This window comes from Myiozetetes cayanensis, unplaced genomic scaffold, assembly GCF_022539395.1.
Source record: "Myiozetetes cayanensis isolate MyiCay16 unplaced genomic scaffold, myiCay2020 scf6-25, whole genome shotgun sequence".
Lineage (NCBI taxonomy): Eukaryota > Metazoa > Chordata > Aves > Passeriformes > Tyrannidae > Myiozetetes > Myiozetetes cayanensis.
The window spans coordinates 12,806,551-12,827,469 of record NW_026087853.1 but is presented as its reverse complement, the minus strand read 5'-3'; the positions used below and the strand labels follow the sequence as shown (position 1 = coordinate 12,827,469).

The window sequence follows — 20,919 nt, the reverse complement described above, 5'->3', positions numbered from 1 at the left end:
AGCTCTCCAGGATGGTGGCTTCCATTTTCAGAGGCTGGGACAAAAGTGGCACCAAAGAAAATACTTATGTTTCTCCTCCTGCTTAAGACAAGTCTTCTTTTCTCAACCCTGTTTTCTGTCATAAGAAATTAGACCCTTTTTGCTGTCTTGGAGGAAGGTCCATTCCCACCTGCATGACCCATCTGCCAGCTCACAGGGTTGTGTACTCTGCCACATCAGGTGAGTAGGGGAAGGTACTGCCAAACACACCACGAAATATTGTGACACTGTTTTGGTTCTTTCTAATTGCTCCATTTAGCTCTTCCCACAGTAAAAGCAAGGTGGCTGACTAGTAGTTAAAATGTCATTAAAAAACTCAGACAAGGAATGGCTTTTGTCAAGGACAAATAAGAACCATTTGTCACTCTCTGAAAAGCCATGGCATACAAGAATGGGAACAGCTCTTCTCAAAATTTGGCCTCGGGAAGACAATTGTGGCCAAGCTTGCTTATTCTGAGTGTGAAACCTTGCATTTTGGGACTGCTCTAAAGCTAAAGGAGATACCCAGACTCACCAGTTGCCCTTCCAGCACAGTGGGCATGCAGGTTAACTACTTTCATACAGAAATTTAACCTTACTCTCCATCAGACCTTTCCCTCTAGCTTTCCTGAAGCTTTGCCAGGTGCCCTCTGGAGAGAACTGCACTGCTGCCAGGCAGCCGTGCTGCCCCTTGCCAGACTGTCCAAGGCAGCTGGAGACAGCCCAGGAGGCAGGGACACAGCCTGTCGGGTGCCCTGTGGCAATGGGCATGGACAGCAGCTCATTTCTATTGGCCTCTGCCTTCAGAACAACACTGGACACCATTTTGGAGGGAAAATGGGTATAACTGCTGGTTATAAGGATCCCTTGGGTGTGGGTTAGTTCTGCCAAACATCTGATGGAGACCAGCCTCACAGGTTCTCTGCCAGCCTGCCTGCCAGCGGGGCCAGGGCCAGCTGCTGCACAGCCTCTGGTTCCTCTGTGGGGGATTGGACATCCCTCTGTGCCAGGAGCACTTTTTCCCTCACTAGCTGCCGAAAGAGAGATGGAGAGCCAAACACAGCAAGACAGCGACAGTGTGAAAGAAGATCAGTTTGGATTTTCTTACCATGAGCAATGTGATTCCTGATTGAAAAGGTTATTAAAAATTATCTCTAGACATGATTATTAGCAGAAGGCATTTGGCTTTTCTGCTGAGTGCTGAGGAGACAAGCTGAGGCCTGGGCAGCAGATCTCTGGGATGTCTGTGCTCCTCCAGGCTTATGGCTATGTCCAGGCTAAATCCTGACTGCCTGAGATGCTTTGTCCTCTGCCCTTGGGAAATCCAGCACTGCTTCAGGGCATGGAGCTGGGGCTGGAATTTGGTCAGACCCACTGGCAGGTCTGACAGTGGAATCCTGTTTATCCCCTTTTTGCACTGGCAGAACCAGGATGCAGTTGCCTTGCCCAGTGGGGCACCTGGTTGTGCCTGAGATCGTGCCTTCACTCTGACCCTGAGCCCTGTCTCTCTTGGGTCTCTTGCAGGTCAGGTACCCACAACTGGTCATAGAAAACTTCGAGTCTCCCACGATTGCTCTCCACTTTTGTGAGCTAGATTGCTGAGGTGAGAAATCACTACTGCCTTGTGAAATCAAGGAAAGTCAAGGGGAGTTCTAGCAGTGATTTGGAGAGCAGGATTTGGCCCTGTTTCCCCCTGTGACCACAGGACACCCATGACGGAGGCAGAGGCAGAATGGAAATCCCAGCCCCATCCAGTGCCTCCACAGGAGGTGTGTTGTGGCATCAGGTTGTTACCTCTGTGCCACCCTCCCGCCAGGCCAGCCCTGTGCTCAGTGTTGTGTACAGCCCCATCCTTCCTGCCCCATCCCACTCCTGCTCCCACTCCCGCTCCTGCTTCTGCTCCCTGCCACATTTTTCCTTTTACCCCTGGCACAACATTTCCATCTGCAGCTCAGCCTGCTTTCCTCTTCCCTTTCTTAGAAAGCTGCCACTTCATTTGTCATTTACCCTTTTTGTTTTCCATACATAAATTACATTATTCTTTACTTTTAACCTTGCTGATGCATCTTTCCTTTATTTTAATTTCCTTGGTTTGGCCTTGGACAGGTTGGGTTTTGAATGATTTTTGGTTTTCTTTGAATTTGATTTTAATTTTCTGGGACCAAATTGCCACTCTGCATAAATTAAGGTATAGTACCAAAGCAGTCAGTCACGTTTCTCACCACCTTCCTATTTTCTGAACAGTAGCAAGGAGAGCTGAGACAGAGGGGAGCTTACAATGGTTTTAATTACTAATCTCTTGCCTAGTTTCTGTATGCACCAAGACAAGCCTGGCAGTGTTGCTGATCATGGGTATCACTAGGTATCACTATATATATATATATATATATAAGCATGCAAAAGAAAGCTTGTTGCATAGATATAGTTGCCCAGTAAAAGCATATTTCTGTCTTAGTTCTTCAAGGGAAAAATAAATTGTTAAAAAGATACAGTTTTGCCAGTTTACCAAGTCTTTTCACTGAATGTTTTGCCAGTATTGCATAAAAAAAATACACTCAGCATTTTTGGGCATGCTGCAAAGTGTTTTAGCTGCTATAGATGTGAAAGTGTGAGCAAAAAAGAAATACAATCGTCAATTACTTCATCCCTAGTGAGCTGTGATGGGCATGTTGAAAGTAGTAATGTAGCAGTATTAGCAGTATTTGGCTCACTTGGCCCCCAGGCAAGCACTCTTGGCTTGCTGTGCACGACTGAGGAGCTGTGAATCCTTCTCCAGAGGCTGGGAGCCAGGCTGTAAATGCTCAGCTGTACCTGCTTTTGCCCAACCCTTCCTCGGTTCATACCCTAGAGTGCCCAAGTGGGTTAGGTGAGGTGAGTGTGTTCATAGTCCTTTGAAGAGGAGGGAGAAGAAAGTGTGTGTCTTCTTCACTGCTGCACTGGCTCAGAGAAAGGTAAGTCAGGGCACGATGCATTAGGAGGAAAAAGCTGATGCTGGCTCTTGCAAGTGTCGGGGGCTGCAGGTGGAGGGCTCGGTGCAGCACCTTCCTTAGATTCCAGACTGGTGGCAAGGTAAACTGCTCCTTTGGAGTCTTGCTCCTTCCCTTGCCCTCTCTCCACTCCTCTCTGCTCTAACATAGCCCCTCAATTACTGTGTGGAGGTGAACATTTTCCTTCTTCAGCCATAGCTCTAGATCAGATGACTACAGAAAACAATTTTTAGAATTTTGCACCATTTCCGTCTTCTGTATGGTATCACTTTATGAAGAAACACAGAACCTAGTGCAGAATGAAAACCCTTCAGTGGGTACCAACATGATCCACAGAGTAAATACGAACCAACCCTGCCAGCTGCCATGGACTGAATTAATTCCTGCTGCAGCTTCAGTGACATCCTTGGGATTACTCATGGTGGAAATCTAATGCTTATAGCCACATAACCAATTGGCTGTTTGTGAGGATGTGTTACTAATTACATTTACTGAATGTTAACAGCACTGCAGAAATATTGAGTGCCCTACATATAAAAATATTTTTGTAGCATCTAAAATCATAATAGAACATACTAATTTCAAATTTAAAAGCAGAAGCCAAGGGTCTGTAAGTTTGCCATGAGGCGTCTTGTGGTCTAATGCAAATGAGGTGGGGGCTGTTGGCACTTGGAAAATAACAGATGAAGAAGAAATGTAATTGCTAGTCCTGACCTGTCAGAGCTGCTCCTTTGTGCACCATGTCCAACTTCCCCTTACACTTCCAAGTTATCTACAGCACACTTTCTTCCAAACTAAACAAAATCAGAGGCTTTTAGGAACTTAGAAATGTCTGCTTAATTTCAGTGTCGATAAGCCCCTGCTCCAACTCATTCTTAATGTATCAAAATTAAATGTTTTAAGCATATTTATCTAGTTGCTATGGCTTTGCCTGGTGTGTCAGACACTTTATCCATCAAATATGACAATTGAATAATATTTTTACTTCTAGATATGGATCACAGATCCTTCTCATCATGCTATTCCCTTCCCCCCTTTCCCGAGTTTTGAACTCACTGGAAAATCTGTTCCATAATACAGTGGGTAAATGAATTACAGTCACAGATGGCCTCTGGAGATTTCATACATGCTGCAATTCATTTGTTTAGGAATGGGGGTGGGTAAAGAGGGACCCTTGTCTTGTGAGGGTATTATCAGAGACAGCAGATCAGACACTGTAATGCTGCCTTGCACTCTGATTTGACCCATTTCCTAAGCTTTTATGACTCGGCATTTACCATTCCTGGATTTGAAGTTTTTTAGCGGAATGTCAAAATCCTCAATGAAAATGACTGAATGCAAGGAACTATGGCCGTTAGATATTACAATTTATTTTTACAGTCCTGAGTGAAACTGTTGTGTGCCGTTGCAGGGAGATGCTCAAGAACAGCAATGTAAAGCTCTGGCAGTAGTGTTTCAGCTGTAATTAGCAAAAAGAACTTAATGCACAAGAACTTAATGACTGCTGAGAATTAGTCAAACCTTGCAGTGGGCCTTGAGATCCTTGGGAGGCAAATGCTAGAAAAATAAGAAACATAATATAGAAAGTGGTATATGATTTTACTACTTGGGTGTCTTGCTCAGCATAAGTTACAAAGCCTATTTGCAGGCAAGCATTAGGGCCAAGCCCCAAGACTCACTTTTGCCCCTGAATTCGGGCCAGCGATTATGGGAGAAAGCAATGGGATGGTTGACCCATCAGCCATCAGGAAAAAATTCATCCTGCAATAAATGCAGAGAATTCAGCTCAAGAGTGGATCAGACAAACTCATTGCTGTTTGTGCAATGATATAAAAAGTATTACTATGTGGTCAAAAGTAGCACGGTGATTTAACTATCTGCACTCACACACCATCACTCCATTGCAGGGTCAAGCGTCAACAGCCTGAAAGAGGGAACATTTCTATTGTTTTAATATTTACTCTGCTCTCATGAGACCACAGCTGGAGTGCTGTGTGCAGCTCTGGGGCCTCAACATAAGAAGGACATGGACCTGCTGGAGTGAGTCCAGAGGTGGGACACAAAGTTGATCAAGATGACTGGAGCATATCTCCTGTGAGGACAGGCTGAGAGTGTTGGGGTTGTTCAGACTGGAGAAGGGAAAGCTCTGGGGAGACCTTAGGGCACCTTCCAGTACTTAAAGGGGTCTTACAAAAAAGAGAGAGAGGGACTTTTTACATGGGTAGATAGTGATAGGATAAGGGGTAATAGTTTTAAATAAAATGAGAGTAGATTAGATATTAGGAAGAGATTCTTTACTATGAGGGTGGTGAGGCACTGGAACAAGTTGCCCAGAGAAGTTGTGGATGTCCCATTCCTGGAAGTGTTCAAAGACAGGTTGGATGGGGCTTTGAGCAACCTAGTCTAGTGGAAGGTGCCCCTGCCCATGGCAGAGTGGATTGGAACTAGGTGATCTTTAAAAGTCCCTTGCAACCCAAACCATTCTATGATTCTGTGAGTGTTCAGCCCTTTCTGAGTGACACTCCACACATTTTGTCTGATGTTGCAATTAGGCTTCACAGCTAAAGTAGCCCACTGAGTGCCATAATGAAGGTATTTGCCCAAACAGCAGATAAACCAGCCAACACCGCGATTCAAGTGGAGTAGTATCACCCAAGATACTCTGTGTCAGGGTGTGCTTTGGATTGCAAAGGAACTGCTCAAAACCTTCGTCCAGCATGTTCACAGCTCACCTGAGAGGAGGCTGCACGTCCCAGGGAGGCTCCTGACCTCCTCCTCACCTCTGCCCTGTGGATGGAGCTGGGTCACCTACATCCCTCTGGGGCAGGGGCAGCACCTGCTGCCAGAGATGCTGAGTGCCCGCAGGAATGCCTTCACTCATCCACCTCAGTGGGAGTTTAGGGAACCAGGAGGTTAAAATGTCAGCTGAATCCTCCCAGAGCTGTTGTCCCCCTCCCTGTAAAGGAGAGGTAATTAAACAGACTAGTTGCCCCCTGGTTTAATGGATGGCTCTGGCTGCAGTGCTTGGGGACTCTCCGACAGGGCGCTGTGAAAGGGCAAAGGGGGACTAATAGCTGCTGTGTTTTCCAGCAGCCCCAGCCAGAGATAGCTCTCTATATAGCTGACAAGCAGTCAACGTCTGCTCCCTGTCTCTGTTTGCACTTCATCGAGTTATCTCCTCGCAAGCAAAGAAATCCCAGCTGATTGAACAGCACATTCATCATCTGGATTTCTCCCGTATCTTTTCCTGTATCAATGGTGCCATAAAAAGCCCACCAGAAAAGTCGACGGAAATCTGCTCTATCTTCCATTAAAAGCTTTTGCAGAGATCTGAAGGAAAGAAAAAAAAAAAACAAACCCCAAACTTTTTTTTTCCTCCTTGAAACGTCGATCAAGGAACATTAAACAAAAAGATTAGTTCTGCTCTTACTTGTTTGTAAAACAAAAAGCATGAAATATTTAGCAGTATTGTAATGAAAAACAGATGGGAATAATGCCGGCTTTCAAGGCCGCTGGTAACCACCTCCTTTTCATGCCGAGGCAGCAGCAGGACGAGGCAGGCAGCCCATTAGGACAATTTATGAACTGGACTTCCACAGAGGGAGTTCTAGCAAGAGGTCCACAGCTCATACAGAGCAACTCTGATAACATCTGTTAGGGTTATTCATTGAAGAGGATTATATTACAATCCTTCTTAATACTACGAGTGCTACGGTAAAACCGGATGAGCCTTCAGTTTCATTTGCTCCAGCAATATGTGTTTATCAGAGCATTTTTCTGAAGTTGGAAACCTAGGCTGCATTCATGGTAAGTCACAGAATGAAATTTAGAAAGCTTGAAATATTAACCTAGAAAAAACCTCAGTCCCTGCTTTTAATTCCTCATGGCTGTAATGCTCAGCTTCTTTGTGCAGCATCAACACAGCATCAGCCTTTTTCCACAGAAAGCCACTCCCCATTAACTCTCCAGGGCTGAGATTGATTTTATTTAAATAGTTCTCACTCGCTAACCTTGCTCCATCCTTTATTTAAGACTTTGCTAATGATGTATTTTTTCCCCTTAATTTACCTAAGCATATAATGAACACTCACATCCGAAATGACCTCATTACACCAGCAAGGACTTTCATGCGGATACGATTTAGGGCACAGGCCTAAGGCAGAGGAGAACTCTCTAAATGGAGAGGTTTTAAACATTCTGAAAAATCCCTGTTGACTACTAGCCAGATTCTTACTGCAGTAAATTGACTTAGTTCCAACAGCTTCAATGAAGCTGCACTGATTTACTCCACTTGAAGGTCTTACTCTATTATTCTTATTTATTGAACTTGCCACCTTTTGCTGCTACAACCTAAACTTCCATCCTGGAGCAGCAAGCTTGCTATCTGAAACAGGTGTTTCTCCAGTAATATATGACTTAAGAGATTTATAACTGCCTAGAGTAACTCATTGTCCTCTAAAAGTGTTCATAATAATTCTTGTTGACTGTCCCAGCTCCCACCAATCAGCTGTAGAGTTGTTTGCACGCTGATTCTGGTCAACAAATATTCATTCCCCATATAAGTATGAGCTGTTTTATTTGTTTGTAGGCACTTTTTCTCCCTGCTGGATGAAGGTCTTCCCTGGTCTCTGTACAGTGTCCAGGACAAGATGAAGCCCAAGTTTTTTTGCTGGTTCCAGAAGAACCCTGATGTACACAAAGCAGCCTACTTTCTGGCTCCACAAAAAATAAACTGCAAGGTGAAAAAAGGCATTGCAAAGGAAAAATAAAAACCTGTAAGAACAGAAATTTCTTCTGTGCATCAGTCGTAGCCCTAATGGGAATGCAACTGTCCCACCATGACAGTTTGCTGTTCCTACAGCCCTGGGCTTGTTTTACCCCATTCTCTTCCGGGAGGGATTTGGCTGCTGCTCTGACCTTGACACAGCCATGACCAGCTGAAGTGTCTGCATTTGTACTTTTGGGGGCTTAGCAGGACACAGGTCATAGGAAAGCACAAGATCACATGGTCCAAATACTGGAGAGAAGTCAAAGACCTGGATAAAGCTCAGTGTGTTCATAAAAACAACAGGGAACCCAGCCCACAGGTTCACCAAAAAATTGTAGTGGTTTTATACTTGTCCAGAAATAACTGCCTGTGGAACCCTTTGATGTCAGGGATCCCGGCAGTCTCTGTTTCATAAAGGAAAGAAACCAGCAATTACCTGGATGCTAATGAGAGTTGTGCATCCATACATAGATGGCTGCAGTGATTACTCTTCAGAGAAATCAGCTGTGGTTATGCTGATACACTGCTTGCTTGCTATATGTGGTTGGTATTAACTTCAAACCCGAGGGTCTCAAAAAACCTCTTCTTTGTCTTAGCAGGTTTGAAATTAGCAGGTTTGGGATTGAGGGGAACTCCACAGAGAGTGTCACAGACCAATGCCACAAGAAATCCTACTGAATCATAATATGATTTAGCAAAATTCACATTTTCTTTGAGTCCAGCAGAATTCTATTTAAACAACTGAAGGAAAAGCTGACATTTTCTATTAAATCTCAAAGGACTAGAGTGGAGTAGGTACATTGAGTACAATCATCTTCCAGTTTCACCTGAGCACAGACACAGGCAGCAGAAAATTTTATCCTTGCTTCACTTGCTCTAGCTGTTTCTAGGTCAGTCCAAATACTCTGATGGTAAGAAATAAGCCCAGCAAAAATGTGCAACCACCCCCCAGAATAATTTCAAAGTCCTTAAAAAGAAATGCACGTGTTTATTTACTTCATTATAATTGCAACATCAAATACAACTATATTTTTATTTCAAAAAAGGACACATGCAATAAAATACTCTGATTTTATAATCTGATTCAACATAGTTCATTGGTAACAGTGGAGCATCACAGAAGAGTCACAAGGGCTTGGGGTGATGAATTTCCAGTCTCTTTATCCTCCTTGCAAACAGCAAAGTTACATCATATTTTATTTGTCACCGAGGGATAAACTTTTGCAATAGTGTGGTCAGATCACAGAAGGTTCCAGCTGCCCCTTAACTCCTGGATGAGTCTTGAAGAATCAGACTTTTTTAATTGAGAAAATATTATGCTTTGACAAGGATGAGGAATAGACAGTATTTTCCAGGCAGAGAGCAGAAATCGTTCCATGTTACACCACAGTTGAGGTACAAAGCAAGGGCCCCTGCTTCACAGGTGCAAAGAAGCCAAGGCTGTGAGTTATTTTAACTATGGCTCTGAAGAAGGAAATCAGGCCATTTTCTGCAATATTTCACCACAGCTTTCTATTATGTTCATCTGCACATGGGGCTTCAATCAATTTAATCTGGCATTTCAGCTATGGAGTAAATCCAGAATAAACAGGAGGAGTCCACAGCTCAGAAAAAAACACAAAAAGTTGTCCTGAAACACTGGAAACATAGCCTCTTAACTAGTTAAAAGGCCCTGTTCTTCACTGGAAAAGGTCCTTATTCTATCACAGCAATTCACACATCATAGGCTCTTATTTTTGATGTTTCCCATGAAATTCCACAGCTCTAATTTTGAAATAAGGTTCCAAACAGTGTGAAAAAACTATAGAATCAGGACCCAAAATGGTACAATTTTTAATGTAAATTCTCCTGACTTTCAGTCAAGACTTTTTAGGAAGTGTCACATAACGCTGTCCAGCCTTCAAAACAATGACCTGATTTCTTTCCATACATCTCATGTGGCATAACACTAAGGATGACTTAGCTCTGACAATTTACATAAAAAATAAAGTCAGTCTTTTTATGCAACTGCATTTTTATAGAACTTCATAGAGTCAGTATACAGAAGCTTATAGCTTTTTGAGCTAATTCTAGCAAATAGGAAGATATATATGAAAACAAAGAGTTCTGAAAGTACATGGAAATCTGTAGAGTAAAATATATATCTGTATATCATTTCCCAACACAAACAATAGGCAGTTTAGAAAAATATGATTGTTACAGTCTTTCTGAATCAGAAAAGAAAGGATTTAAAAAATAAGTTCAGCTTTTCACAAAGCCATATTTTTAATAAGAAAATAGACTGGTCCACATTTCCCTGAATAAGCCAGAAAGGTTAAAGAAAGGTCCAAGCAAGACAAGGAGTCTGACTTGGACTTGATATCAGCTGTGATAACATGCACATGTACAGAGGCAGCTGCTTGGCTCCAGTATTGTTTATCTTAGAAACGAGCCTAATTTATCACAATTGTATTTAAAAATCATAAATAACATGACAAAACTGGAGCTGGTCCCTGCAAGGCAAATAATTATATTCATACAAGCAAAAAGTGACATCAATCCAGTTATTTTCTTGTGACAGTTAAAAGGTATTTTGTACCCAACTGTTACATTAAACAGCACATGTATAAACACAGATTATTATTGCAGACTCTGCTATCAGCTACTATACATAAACAAGAAGAGATGTTCATGCTGTAATTGCCTCTAAGGTTTTTGTTCTACTTGAATATTAACATTTACAAGAAGCTGAGGTGGAGACCTGAATTCAAGCCAGGATTTCAACATGCAAAATGACAGGGTTCAAAGGAAGGTTTCTGATCCTTCTCATCACTGACATTTGGAAGTGGATAGGAGCTCCAAGGAATTTTAAAACCATTCATAACATGAGTTTCTCTTGTGAACAGCCTTTGGTTTTCCCTCTGCCCAGAGGCGGGTGATCTAACGTGGGACATACTGGTGCAATTTAGATCCACAGCAATAAACCTCCTGTTAGGGAGGATTCAAATTTTAATTTCAGGTCACTTCTAAAAGAAGGTGGCAAAACATACCTCATTTGTATTTGCTGATTTTTAAATTAAAAGCAGAGAACAATTTGATTGCAGAAACTTCTCTCCAGGCTGTTCTTAATAACTTCTTAATACTTCAGTTAGAACTTCTTATTAGTTCTGTTCAATGTGAGAACAAATCCCTTAATTTTGTTGTAATTTTTGTGAAACACATGCGATATTTACTCACCCTACATGGGAGTCTTAGCACATTTCTTTAAACTTTCTTCTAGCTCGAAACTAAACAAAAGCACAAAAACTGATGGAAGCAAGATTGATTGAGTGTTGGTGAAGAGATCCAAAACTGTTTATAATCCAGCCTTGTGAATTAAATTGGGCCTGAGACAGCCAGCTGCTCTAAGGAGTGAGGACAGGCCCTCTGTAGGAACACTGTGCATTGGTTATATTGCAAGTAAACAACAATGCAGCTTCTGGGTCTCCCACCACTTTTCAACGTCAACGGAGAGCATCTTACAAAAGGCAATGACAGAAAAATGCAACACCTGCGTTATTGCTTGTGTAATTGCTTCACAGTGGTCCAGTACAGTCAAGTAAATAAATGAGAAGAAGGTATGTTGCTGGAAGGGAAGCTCTGATGCTGGGCAGATGGAGTGTGCCTTCCTGGAATCACCTGATAAACTTACTTAACACAAATTAGAAGTTAAAAAACCAGAAGGAGTTACACTGATCAAAGAGAAAATATCTGCTGAGGCAAAAATTACCATCAGGGTCTTGGAGCAAAACAAGGGTGTGTCCTTCACCTCCCAGTCAAGCCCATCTACAAAACGGAGGCTTACATTTGAGGACAGACACACAGTTAGCACATGCAACATTCAAATACCTTCAGGAACAGCCAGTGCTCAAGCAGTGCCTCCCAGGTTAAATTCTTACAGGGTGTGATCTGGGAAGGTGATGGGAAAATCATCTTGGCTGCTTTTTGCCCTAGAGACTGAAACTCAAACTCAGAGCTTATTAAAGCTCATTAAAACATATACCTCTAAACCCTTTCAGCTTCCCTTTAAGACACAGTTTCTCTTAAAAGCTGCACAAGTTACACTGAAGTGGAATGTCACTTTTCTTTAAGTAGAACAATAATTACACTCCCCATTACATATATATATACACACATATATACACATACATACATATGTATTTCATAGCAATGGAAAGTACTCTACAGAGGCATTCTTTCATATCTGTAGTGAAACAAAGTCTGTGGTGTTCAATGCTTATTAGACTTGACAAAAGAAATAATTTGATTTTGAAGGTGAGATTCACCTCAGGAGAAATTACAGCTCCCACCCCGGAATTCTAGCGGGAGGCCTCTCGGTAAGGTGCTGGTGAGGGCTGGTGGCACTGCAGCCATCAGTTCCCAGCCCCTCAAAATCCACCTCTGCCTTTTAACACACAGCTTTTGATGGAGCAAAAAGGAGCTAAAATAAATGGTTTGCTATAGAGCTTGATAAATGAGTTGTGAAATCAGTTTGTTAAAAGCGCCCATTTTAGTTTTCTTCTTCTTTTTTTTTTTTTTTTTCCCTGCTCAAGAAAAGGGTCCTGGCTTATTTAGGGTGTATGTATTCAAACACTCCTGGCAGCTCAAGGGCACAGACCCTGGAGCACTCAGCCCCAGCCCAGCAGCACATGTGAGCACTTACACTGGCAGTGACAATGTGAGGATAATAGAGCTGAAACTGAAACACCGCCCGTCTGCACTGATTAAGGGGCAATTTTCTGCACTCAGTAATTGGATTATACATCAAAACCTGCTTAGAGAGGAGAAAAGGGTCTGGGCAGGATATGAACAATGCTAATAGCAAGGCTTTCATTATTAATAATTGTTTGTTAAGCAACACCCTCATACTCCTGTCTGCAGATGTGAATATTAAGGGCAGTTCCTGAGCCAAAACAGAAGGCAGAACACAGCCAGGAGACTTGGAAGAGATGGCTGGCCAGGACCAGAGTCCCCTCAGATAGTGATGAAGGTTGTTTTGACATAGGGGGCAGTAGAAACAGGCAGAGCATCTGCAGGATGAACTGCAGTGGAGGAAAATTTTACTGAATTTAAATTTATTGAAACCGGATCAGATTTTTTGCTCTAGGTATTGAGGAAGAAATGCCACTGGAAACACTTCAGAGAAATGATCTAGGATCATAAGAGGAACGATCTAGGGACTGGAAGAACTGTAACAGGAAAAAAAGCATAAAAGACTGGTAACATTTACTTTGGAAAGGAGACAAAGCCAAACCTCCTCTGCTCTCATAAAAGAAGGAAAGACAATGTATGGTCTGGAAAGGGTAGTGCTGGTCTTTCTGCTTCCTTGGATTCAACACAAAGGGGCCAAAGAAGGAAAATCAAACCATGCCCACCCCTCAAACAAGAAGTTTCTGATTCAAAACCAGTTCAGGGATTACCTTTTCCACACAACTCATAGGAAGAATGTGGAGCTTACTGTTATAAACAGCTCTGAAGCCAGAAAGCCACTAGCATTCAGCAAGGCACTGAGCAGACTCACCCCCAAAATCCAGAAGACTAAAGACAACACCTGACATTTACTTGCGAAGGAACAGAAAAACTCCCACTTCAGCTCTACAATGAACTTCTGTCTCCTAAGGATTGAACAGAGATCATCATGACTCGTTTTCTATCTACAATAGCATTTCCTGTATCTTTTCCTGGAGCATCAGGGCCCACCACCTACCATTAATCTGTCACTGAGGGGTTTAATTTAGCAGTTTATTCTGTATTTAACGAAAAGAAAAAGCTACTTCCAGGGCTCAAATCTCAGCTAGAGTGAATCACCTTGAGGGGACCCTCCTTCCACAGTCAAGGACATGAAACCGATGGCCACTGTCAAAATTTTGTCTGGCAAGGCAGGACGGCAAGCCCTTGTTCCTGTGCCATTAGTCCTGGACTGCTCTCATTATGCCAGCTGTACAAGTTCCTCTCTTGCATCAAGATATCAGGCAGCCTTTTGAACACCTAATGTCTCCTGCTACTTCCACTGGGATGTTGTACCTTAACCTGGGCAGTTTTATCATACCCATGCTTTAGTAAGAGGAGGGTGTTTGGCTCACAGTACAATGAGGTAAAATTTGGCAGTTGCTGAAGCAGGTTAGAGAACAGAGGTGCCAGTTAGGCTACTGTTTGAATTGGTATATTCCTGATATATACTCCTTTTTTCCCAGATCTACTGATGACTCTCTTGTAGACACATAGTCATATTTTAAATTGGATAGACAAGAGATAATAACAAAGAGATAATAAAAAAATCAACTGATTGATGATGACAGATTATTCTATCCTGCTTTGCTGTTTGGTTTTGGTTTTTTTAAATGCTACATTCAAGAATCTTTGGTTTGTGTTGTTTTACCATGGAACAAGTGCAACATGAACCCACAATTCTTAAACAGACATGTACAAGTCAGAATGCCTTGTCCAACACAGTTACCCAATACCTACAACTAAACTGTTTATATTCCAGTATAACCAACAGATATCTTTGTTTAAATATGGCAAAAGCAACAAGAGTGGTTTTTGATTGAATCATGTTGTCTGTAACAGAAATATTATCTTTGGTGTTTTAATAAACTGGTTTCTCAGAGTTGCCAAACACTGACAGATCGATTAATGCAATAAACTTGTAATGGCTCAGAGCAGGTCAGTGATCTGAGAACTGCTAAGAATATCCTCGACAGCCCCCAGTGACTCTAGAAGAAGCTGATATAGTTGGTTGGGCACATGAGTTTTCAGCTGCACACTAGCAAGTGATACTGTCCAATGGATAGTAAAGTCTCCAAAAGCAGTTCTCACAGCCAGCTGGGTACACAATCTATGACTTGAAAGACAGATGTGATGCCTGGCAAAGATATGTTTATTGGGGGGTTTATACCAGCATTTCTTGAAAGGTAAAACTATTTCTTCAGTTTCCTATGGTGAACAATTTAATTTCAGTCTGTAATGTTCAGTTATTCCAAAAGGCTTTGTTTGCTCTGGGAATCTCTGTCACACAGCAGTTTTAAATTTTTTTTGAACAAAAGAGGAAATCTTGTCGACACAATTTAAAAGAATTCTTGTACATGAACTGACTCTTCAAATCTCTTTAGTGCTAATGAGATGTGTATGTACACATCAAAGTAAAACATTCCCTATTTAATATTGAAGAGGAGATCAGATGGAGCAAACTCCTGAGGTCCTAGAGCAGCTATAGAGACCATGCTATTTCTTCTGACGTGCAGAGATTACCATCTGTCTATCTAGTGATGGCCATTTTTTGGACACATTTCTTCTCTCTGAGGTCTTCAACTATTCCAAAAAAAGGGATTAAGGAGAAGTGTAAAGCCATTCTGAAAGCTCTTAAAACTATTCAGTGATCATTAGGTGGTTTTACTAGTTAGGCTAGTAGCTTTATTTACAGCCTCAAATGTTTGAGTTTTGTTAGTATCTCAGTCACTACAAATAAGGTAGCACTTGGTAGAAAACATGACTGCTCTGGAGATTCAGTGCTAGCAGAGGAATACAACATTTATAATGTGTATGCTCAGAACTGAACATATTTTTCATACAGGGATTTCTGGAGAGGGTATATATAAATGATATTTAATACCACTTAAATTGCTAGCTGGAATTAGAAAAAGGGCTGTTAATAGACACGTAGCACAACAGCAATTTTCCACCTCAATGTACTGCTGTCATGGAAAATTCTGTTGAAAGCATCTGGCTTCAAAATCAATTACAATGTACAAATTAGGCTTGCTTTCTTGCCAAAGGTTGTGTTTGAAGTGTGCCTTTGGGGCTGTGCAGAATTCTTACTGTAACGCATGGGCAATGGAGTGCAGGGTTTTGCCTTCAACACTGAAGGGTCATTAATATGGTCAATCAAACACTGGGTCCAACAGTGCAGGCAAAAGAACTGGGAGAGACCTGTAAGGGCTCTGCTCTGTGAACAGACAGGGTATCTGCATGGAGTACAGGCTACATGGCCTGAACCAGGTGCACAAACAATTTACAACCTCAAATATATTTGATATATTTTAGAGTGTTTTAGTATCCTTTAACAGTGGTTGGATCTGGATTGGGGTAAAGTAGTGCAAGTCCTCAGTTTTGGACTCTTATCTATTTTGTGCATCCCAGGTTTTGGCAAGGGATGTCTTAAGGCAGTGGCCCCAGTCTGAACCTGAGCTATAACACACCTCAGTTATGACTGGATGTCAGAGATGTATGAGCTGGGGATTTTATAGGCTCAAAAGTGAGAGTATAACCACCAAATCATCTGTGAGCAAAGATAAAGAACTGTGCTCAAGATTTTCAGGACTGATTTGGAAACAGTATGATTTAGTTTGTGTTTTGAGGAATCGGAGATTTGTACAGTTTCCTGGAAGCTGGACTGGGTAGTTTGTTTTCATTATTCCAATTACTGACTTGATTAATATTTACATACACTTCCAGGAATCAGTATCACTGACTTCAGAAAAAAAAATCACAAGAGAATAAAAAAGAAAGTAAATTTTGTATTTATATTCCAAGCATACTTTTGTGATTTTTTTTTTTTTTTTACTTCTTTCTTTCTTAGAAAAATCTCATACCTGCCTTGGACAGGTAACATCAATGACATTATGGAAGAATTAAATTGTTTTTAGTGACACGAACATTAAAGTCCTCTTCTTTGAATAGTTTTCATGGCAAAAAAGTAGAAATATTCATCACTTATGTGAGATATTTAGATTACTTAAGTTAATGAGAATGGATCGACTGAGATTTAAAGCAAAAATTTCCAAGATTACAGACAAGGGACCTACAGAATAAATTGATTGCAATCCCAGCAGCAAAAGTGTGTTTCTAATTTAGTTTTGTTTTTTGTTGGTTTTTTTTTTAAAACCTGCCACAAACTGAAACATCAAGGTGGTGATGCAGTTGTTCTCTTACAATCCTCTGTGTAGAAATTTTTCCCCCCAGTTGCACACTCCTGTGGTGTCAAATGCATCCGTGAACCCATACAAATCACCCAGATCAGACAGGCTGGGCAGAAAGAAACCTGATGTGAGATTTTGTGCTTTCATAGAAAAAACTTTTCTATCTCCCTACTGATTTCCACTTGCAGCTTTATTACTCCTCATTATTTTTACTTTCTCACTGGTATTTTACTTTCATCACCTGGAACAGCTCAGCAAGACCCAGAGAAGTGCAATGTAGCCACGTCACAAAAAAGTGTGTGCACACCTACACGTATCCACAATCACACAGAGCTGGTTTTGTTACTGCCCCTCTGCCCCCACACTTCTTTTCTGCTGGAAGATTTAACTTGAAATGAGATGTGTGTCATTATTAGCTCCTTGCTGGGCAGCCTCAAGGGTTTCTTCCCTTAGGGCTGACAGCAATTTTTAGAGGAAGGGTGTTGGAATGTGCATGGCACTTGCACAGATAATCAGAGCAGAGGAAGAGGTATGTCCTCTGCCACCAGAAAGAACAGTTGCAAAGAAAGATCTGGCTCTGTCATGAAAGAAATCATAGGCTTTCCTTTCCTTCCTGATGTGCATGTCTTATTGCTCAGCAGTTATCCAGTCTCCTCATATTTCTGCTTCCAGTCCCCTCTGCCTGCTCTGAGAGCTCTTCTGATACCCCCAGACAGTCAAGTTTCAATCCACATCAGCTCAGCTCCTCCTCATGCCATCCTTGGGCTCTGACTGCCTTCACCATCTCCTTCAACTTAGACTCTCCTTTACATTTTTAGCAGAATTTTGGCATTTTAATCCAACATTGGTAAACCCAGTGTAGTCAGAAGCATTATTAGGAAGACAGTGAGAGGGTCTCCTCAGAACACTGGTAGTGTCCCTGTTACTTGCCACATTTAAATCTTACTGAAGAAAAGCTGTTTAATATGCAGCAGTACCAATACTGTAGCAGGGAGAGGGAACCAAAAAAAGATTCTGAGATTTTTCCTCCACAGAGCCTTTATTTTTGTCCTCTTGTTAATTGTGACTCCTTTTCTTAGGCTTTATAAATTGTTGCACACCTCTCTTCTCTATGTTTAGCTGCTCCTCTTTCACACTGCCTGTTCTCCCTCATTCTGTGCCTATAATGAGCTCCTTGCTGCTCCACCTCCCTATTTTACCCAAGTTTGCTTCTTTAGCAAAACTTTAATGGTTTTGTTAAATAAGTGACTGCCACCTTCAGTCTCTCAGCTACTACATAATTTAGCTGCACGACAGATTTTATATTATTTTGGAACTTGCTTCGAAAACAACACAGAATACCCCATACTGATACTCAGAAGACAAGTTCTTCCTGCAACACAGCCAGGAGGCTGTTAAATTTTTTTTTTCATGATTACTACTGTGGCTAAAACCATGAGACAATATGGGTTAGCTCTCAAAAATGGCACACATTTGTAGAAATTATTTTTTCTTTCAGAAACCAACTAATTAAAACACCACTAAGAATGGCTTCATCACAATAAGGTGAGAATTGCTTTTACATTAAAAGGCAATGTTAAAATGTACATTCAAAATTTGATAAATCAGGCATAAGGTTAGGTAAATAAATGACAAGTTGTCATAATTTTAGAGTTTAGACTAAATGGAAACTTATACTTGACTTTCTTTGATACAATCAGTTTGCATCATTTCAATAAACCATTAATATAAAAGCATCCTAGGAAAGAATTGTGTTTCCAGGGTGGCATTATTAAAGTACCTGTGACTTTTGCTTTGCTGAAACTGAGGCAGGCTGCATCCCACTGTTCAGGCTTTATGATCCGTTACTAAATGCCTCTTTATAAAGTAAAAAAAAACCAAAAAACAAACCACAAACCCCCACAAACAACAGAGAAAACCCCATTGCTTTTTATATGCAAGACAGATGATACAAGGTTTTGTTCAGTGCTCACAAATTTGTTCAGAAAATGATGACCTAATTTTAAAAAGTTATCCTGCTAAAGAGATGCTAAAAAAATATATTCTTTTTTCTCAACTTTCTTCCTACTGTATTCTACCTCTCCTGATTCAGGTGGGCTAGAGAACACAGTAATTGGAGAAGAAATCTGGTAAAAAATGAGAACAAGAGGAGGTCCACCCCCACTCCAACTGAAGTCAGTAGCGACATTTCCATTAGCTTCTGAAATCCCTGTACCCAGATACTGAAAAAGTAGCTCAAGATTTCAAATTGAATAGTCCAAATCTTTCTTGGGCTGAATGTCAACCACTGTATTCAAAACTGATCCTACTGTATCTGCTCTCCAGTTTGCACTGTGGTGTGTGCCCACATGTTTCCACACGTGCTCTGACTTCAGTTGTAAACAACAAGAATCTGATTTTAAAAATCGCCCATAAAACCCCACAACAAAACCATCCTTCAGTTTTGCTTGCTGAAAGATGGCAGAAACAGAAACATCCCAGGATTATCCTTAAAACAGCGGATGAGTGGATGATGTATGTTAGTTTGACCACAGATATGCATTTATACATATATGTACATACATACACATAGACAGTCTCTATATACATGTTATAAATATAATAATAAAATATTGTAAAAATATTAATTTTGCTCAAATACCTGATTAAATTGGACTAATCTTATGCTGCACTTATGTGACCTATCCAGTTGATATGACAGCCTTGTTAGAAGCCCTAAAATCTACAATAGTTGCAATTGTTAAAAACAAAGAGTCTGTATTTCTGCCCGTCACCTCGTGCCATGCCAAGAAGTTAGGTTGGGGGTGGGCCCTCGTATCTCAGCATCAGCTTGAAGGACCGAGCGAAGTTGTTGGCCAGTGTGCAGCTGTGGGTCTCTTCTGCCAGTGGCAGGAGGAAGGCCAGGAGCAGGAGGAGCAAGAGGAGGAGCTGCAATGGCAGTGCCGCCCAGCACACTCGATGCAGGTATGAGCACACGCCTCCAGAGCGCTTCTGAAAGACACAAACCAAAGGGAACTCAGAAAAATAAAGTACTGGGGACACCCATTTCAATTACATCAAACTGCTGAGTAGAGGGTCTGAACAACCCTTGTCCTTGCCCTAGGACCCATCCTGGGTGCTTGGCATGCTGAAGTTATGTCTTTCAGGAAAATATTTCACTATCTTCCAGAATTCACTGTGGCAAACCATTGTCTTCTAAAAGGAAAACACTGCTGACCTTCTAGTAGAAAACAATTGCTTCCAAGTCCATTTTCCAGTTACAAAGTGGTGGTTACAAATGCTCATGCCCAAGCTGCTGACTGGTTCCTTCCCAGCCAGCATATGGTACAGAAGGTCAGCTTTAATTATTCTTCAGTCAGTAAAATGAGAATGCTGATGCCTGGAAGAGAGGAGCCAGCCTTCTGCTCTCTGTCAGCAGGAAGGAGCTTTGGCAGCTCATGCAGCTCATAGTCTTCTCCCCAGCTGCAACATGCTCTGGATCCTGGCTTTGGAATCTACAAGGCTGGAGGTCAGAAAAAAGGCCTTGTAGTGCAGCCTGACTCAGTACCTCTTATACCTTACTAGGCCCATCTTAAAATTTTATATGATGTAAAAGAATGAGAGAAACACAACACTGCCAGTGAAGAAGACAATAAAGTCACATCTATTGTTGTGCACTCATGGGAGGGACACACAAAGAAGTCCCAATACACTTTCTTTATGCTGGTGCAAATTTAGAGTAGCTCAATTAATCTCATGAATCTAATCTGGATTAGCATGACCAGGAGATAACAAATTTGGGGCTACAGAATTCAAAAAAATTTAATTAAGAAGGGAGATTTTCACTGGCAAGATTCCTGGGTAACTCCTGACAACAAGCTACACTACATGAGTTTCCCAAAAAAAAAAAAAAATAAAAGGGGTCAAGTCAACTATCTGTAAGGGAATCCTGAAGAAGAGATAACCTGTTCATTTCATCAAACAAGGAATTAAACTCTGAGCATAAATGCAGCCTTTAACGCAGCTACAGCATTAGGTACCAGCCTACATCACAAATATCAGTACAAAACATCCACTGAAGTGGGACCCACATTGTCCACAAAAGAAAGTGAATTTGTTGTGTTCAAGACACAGGCAATGTCAGTGCTGCAGCAAAATTAGGGCTTCTGGCCCCTATGGGATGCTTAGCAGGCAATGCCTTTGTCCCATTACAGCATCATCGTGCATAGTC

General features: G+C 41.5%; 1 protein-coding gene and 1 long non-coding RNA gene across 3 annotated transcripts in view; both read right to left on the bottom strand.

Moving 5' to 3' along the window:
* The window catches only part of LOC126651012 (uncharacterized), a 292,912-nt gene that overhangs the window by 103,473 nt on the left and 168,520 nt on the right, over positions 1-20,919 (bottom strand). The gene's annotated exons all lie outside the window — the stretch shown is intronic.
* SYNE3 (spectrin repeat containing nuclear envelope family member 3) overlaps positions 8,742-20,919 on the bottom strand; it is a 66,866-nt gene continuing 54,688 nt past the window's right edge. For both annotated transcript variants that reach the window (XM_050336472.1, XM_050336470.1), the window contains exon 18: positions 8,742-19,700. In XM_050336472.1, the coding sequence (XP_050192429.1) occupies positions 19,503-19,700 (198 nt within the window). In that variant the 3' untranslated portion in view covers positions 8,742-19,502. The remainder of the gene's footprint in view (positions 19,701-20,919) is intronic.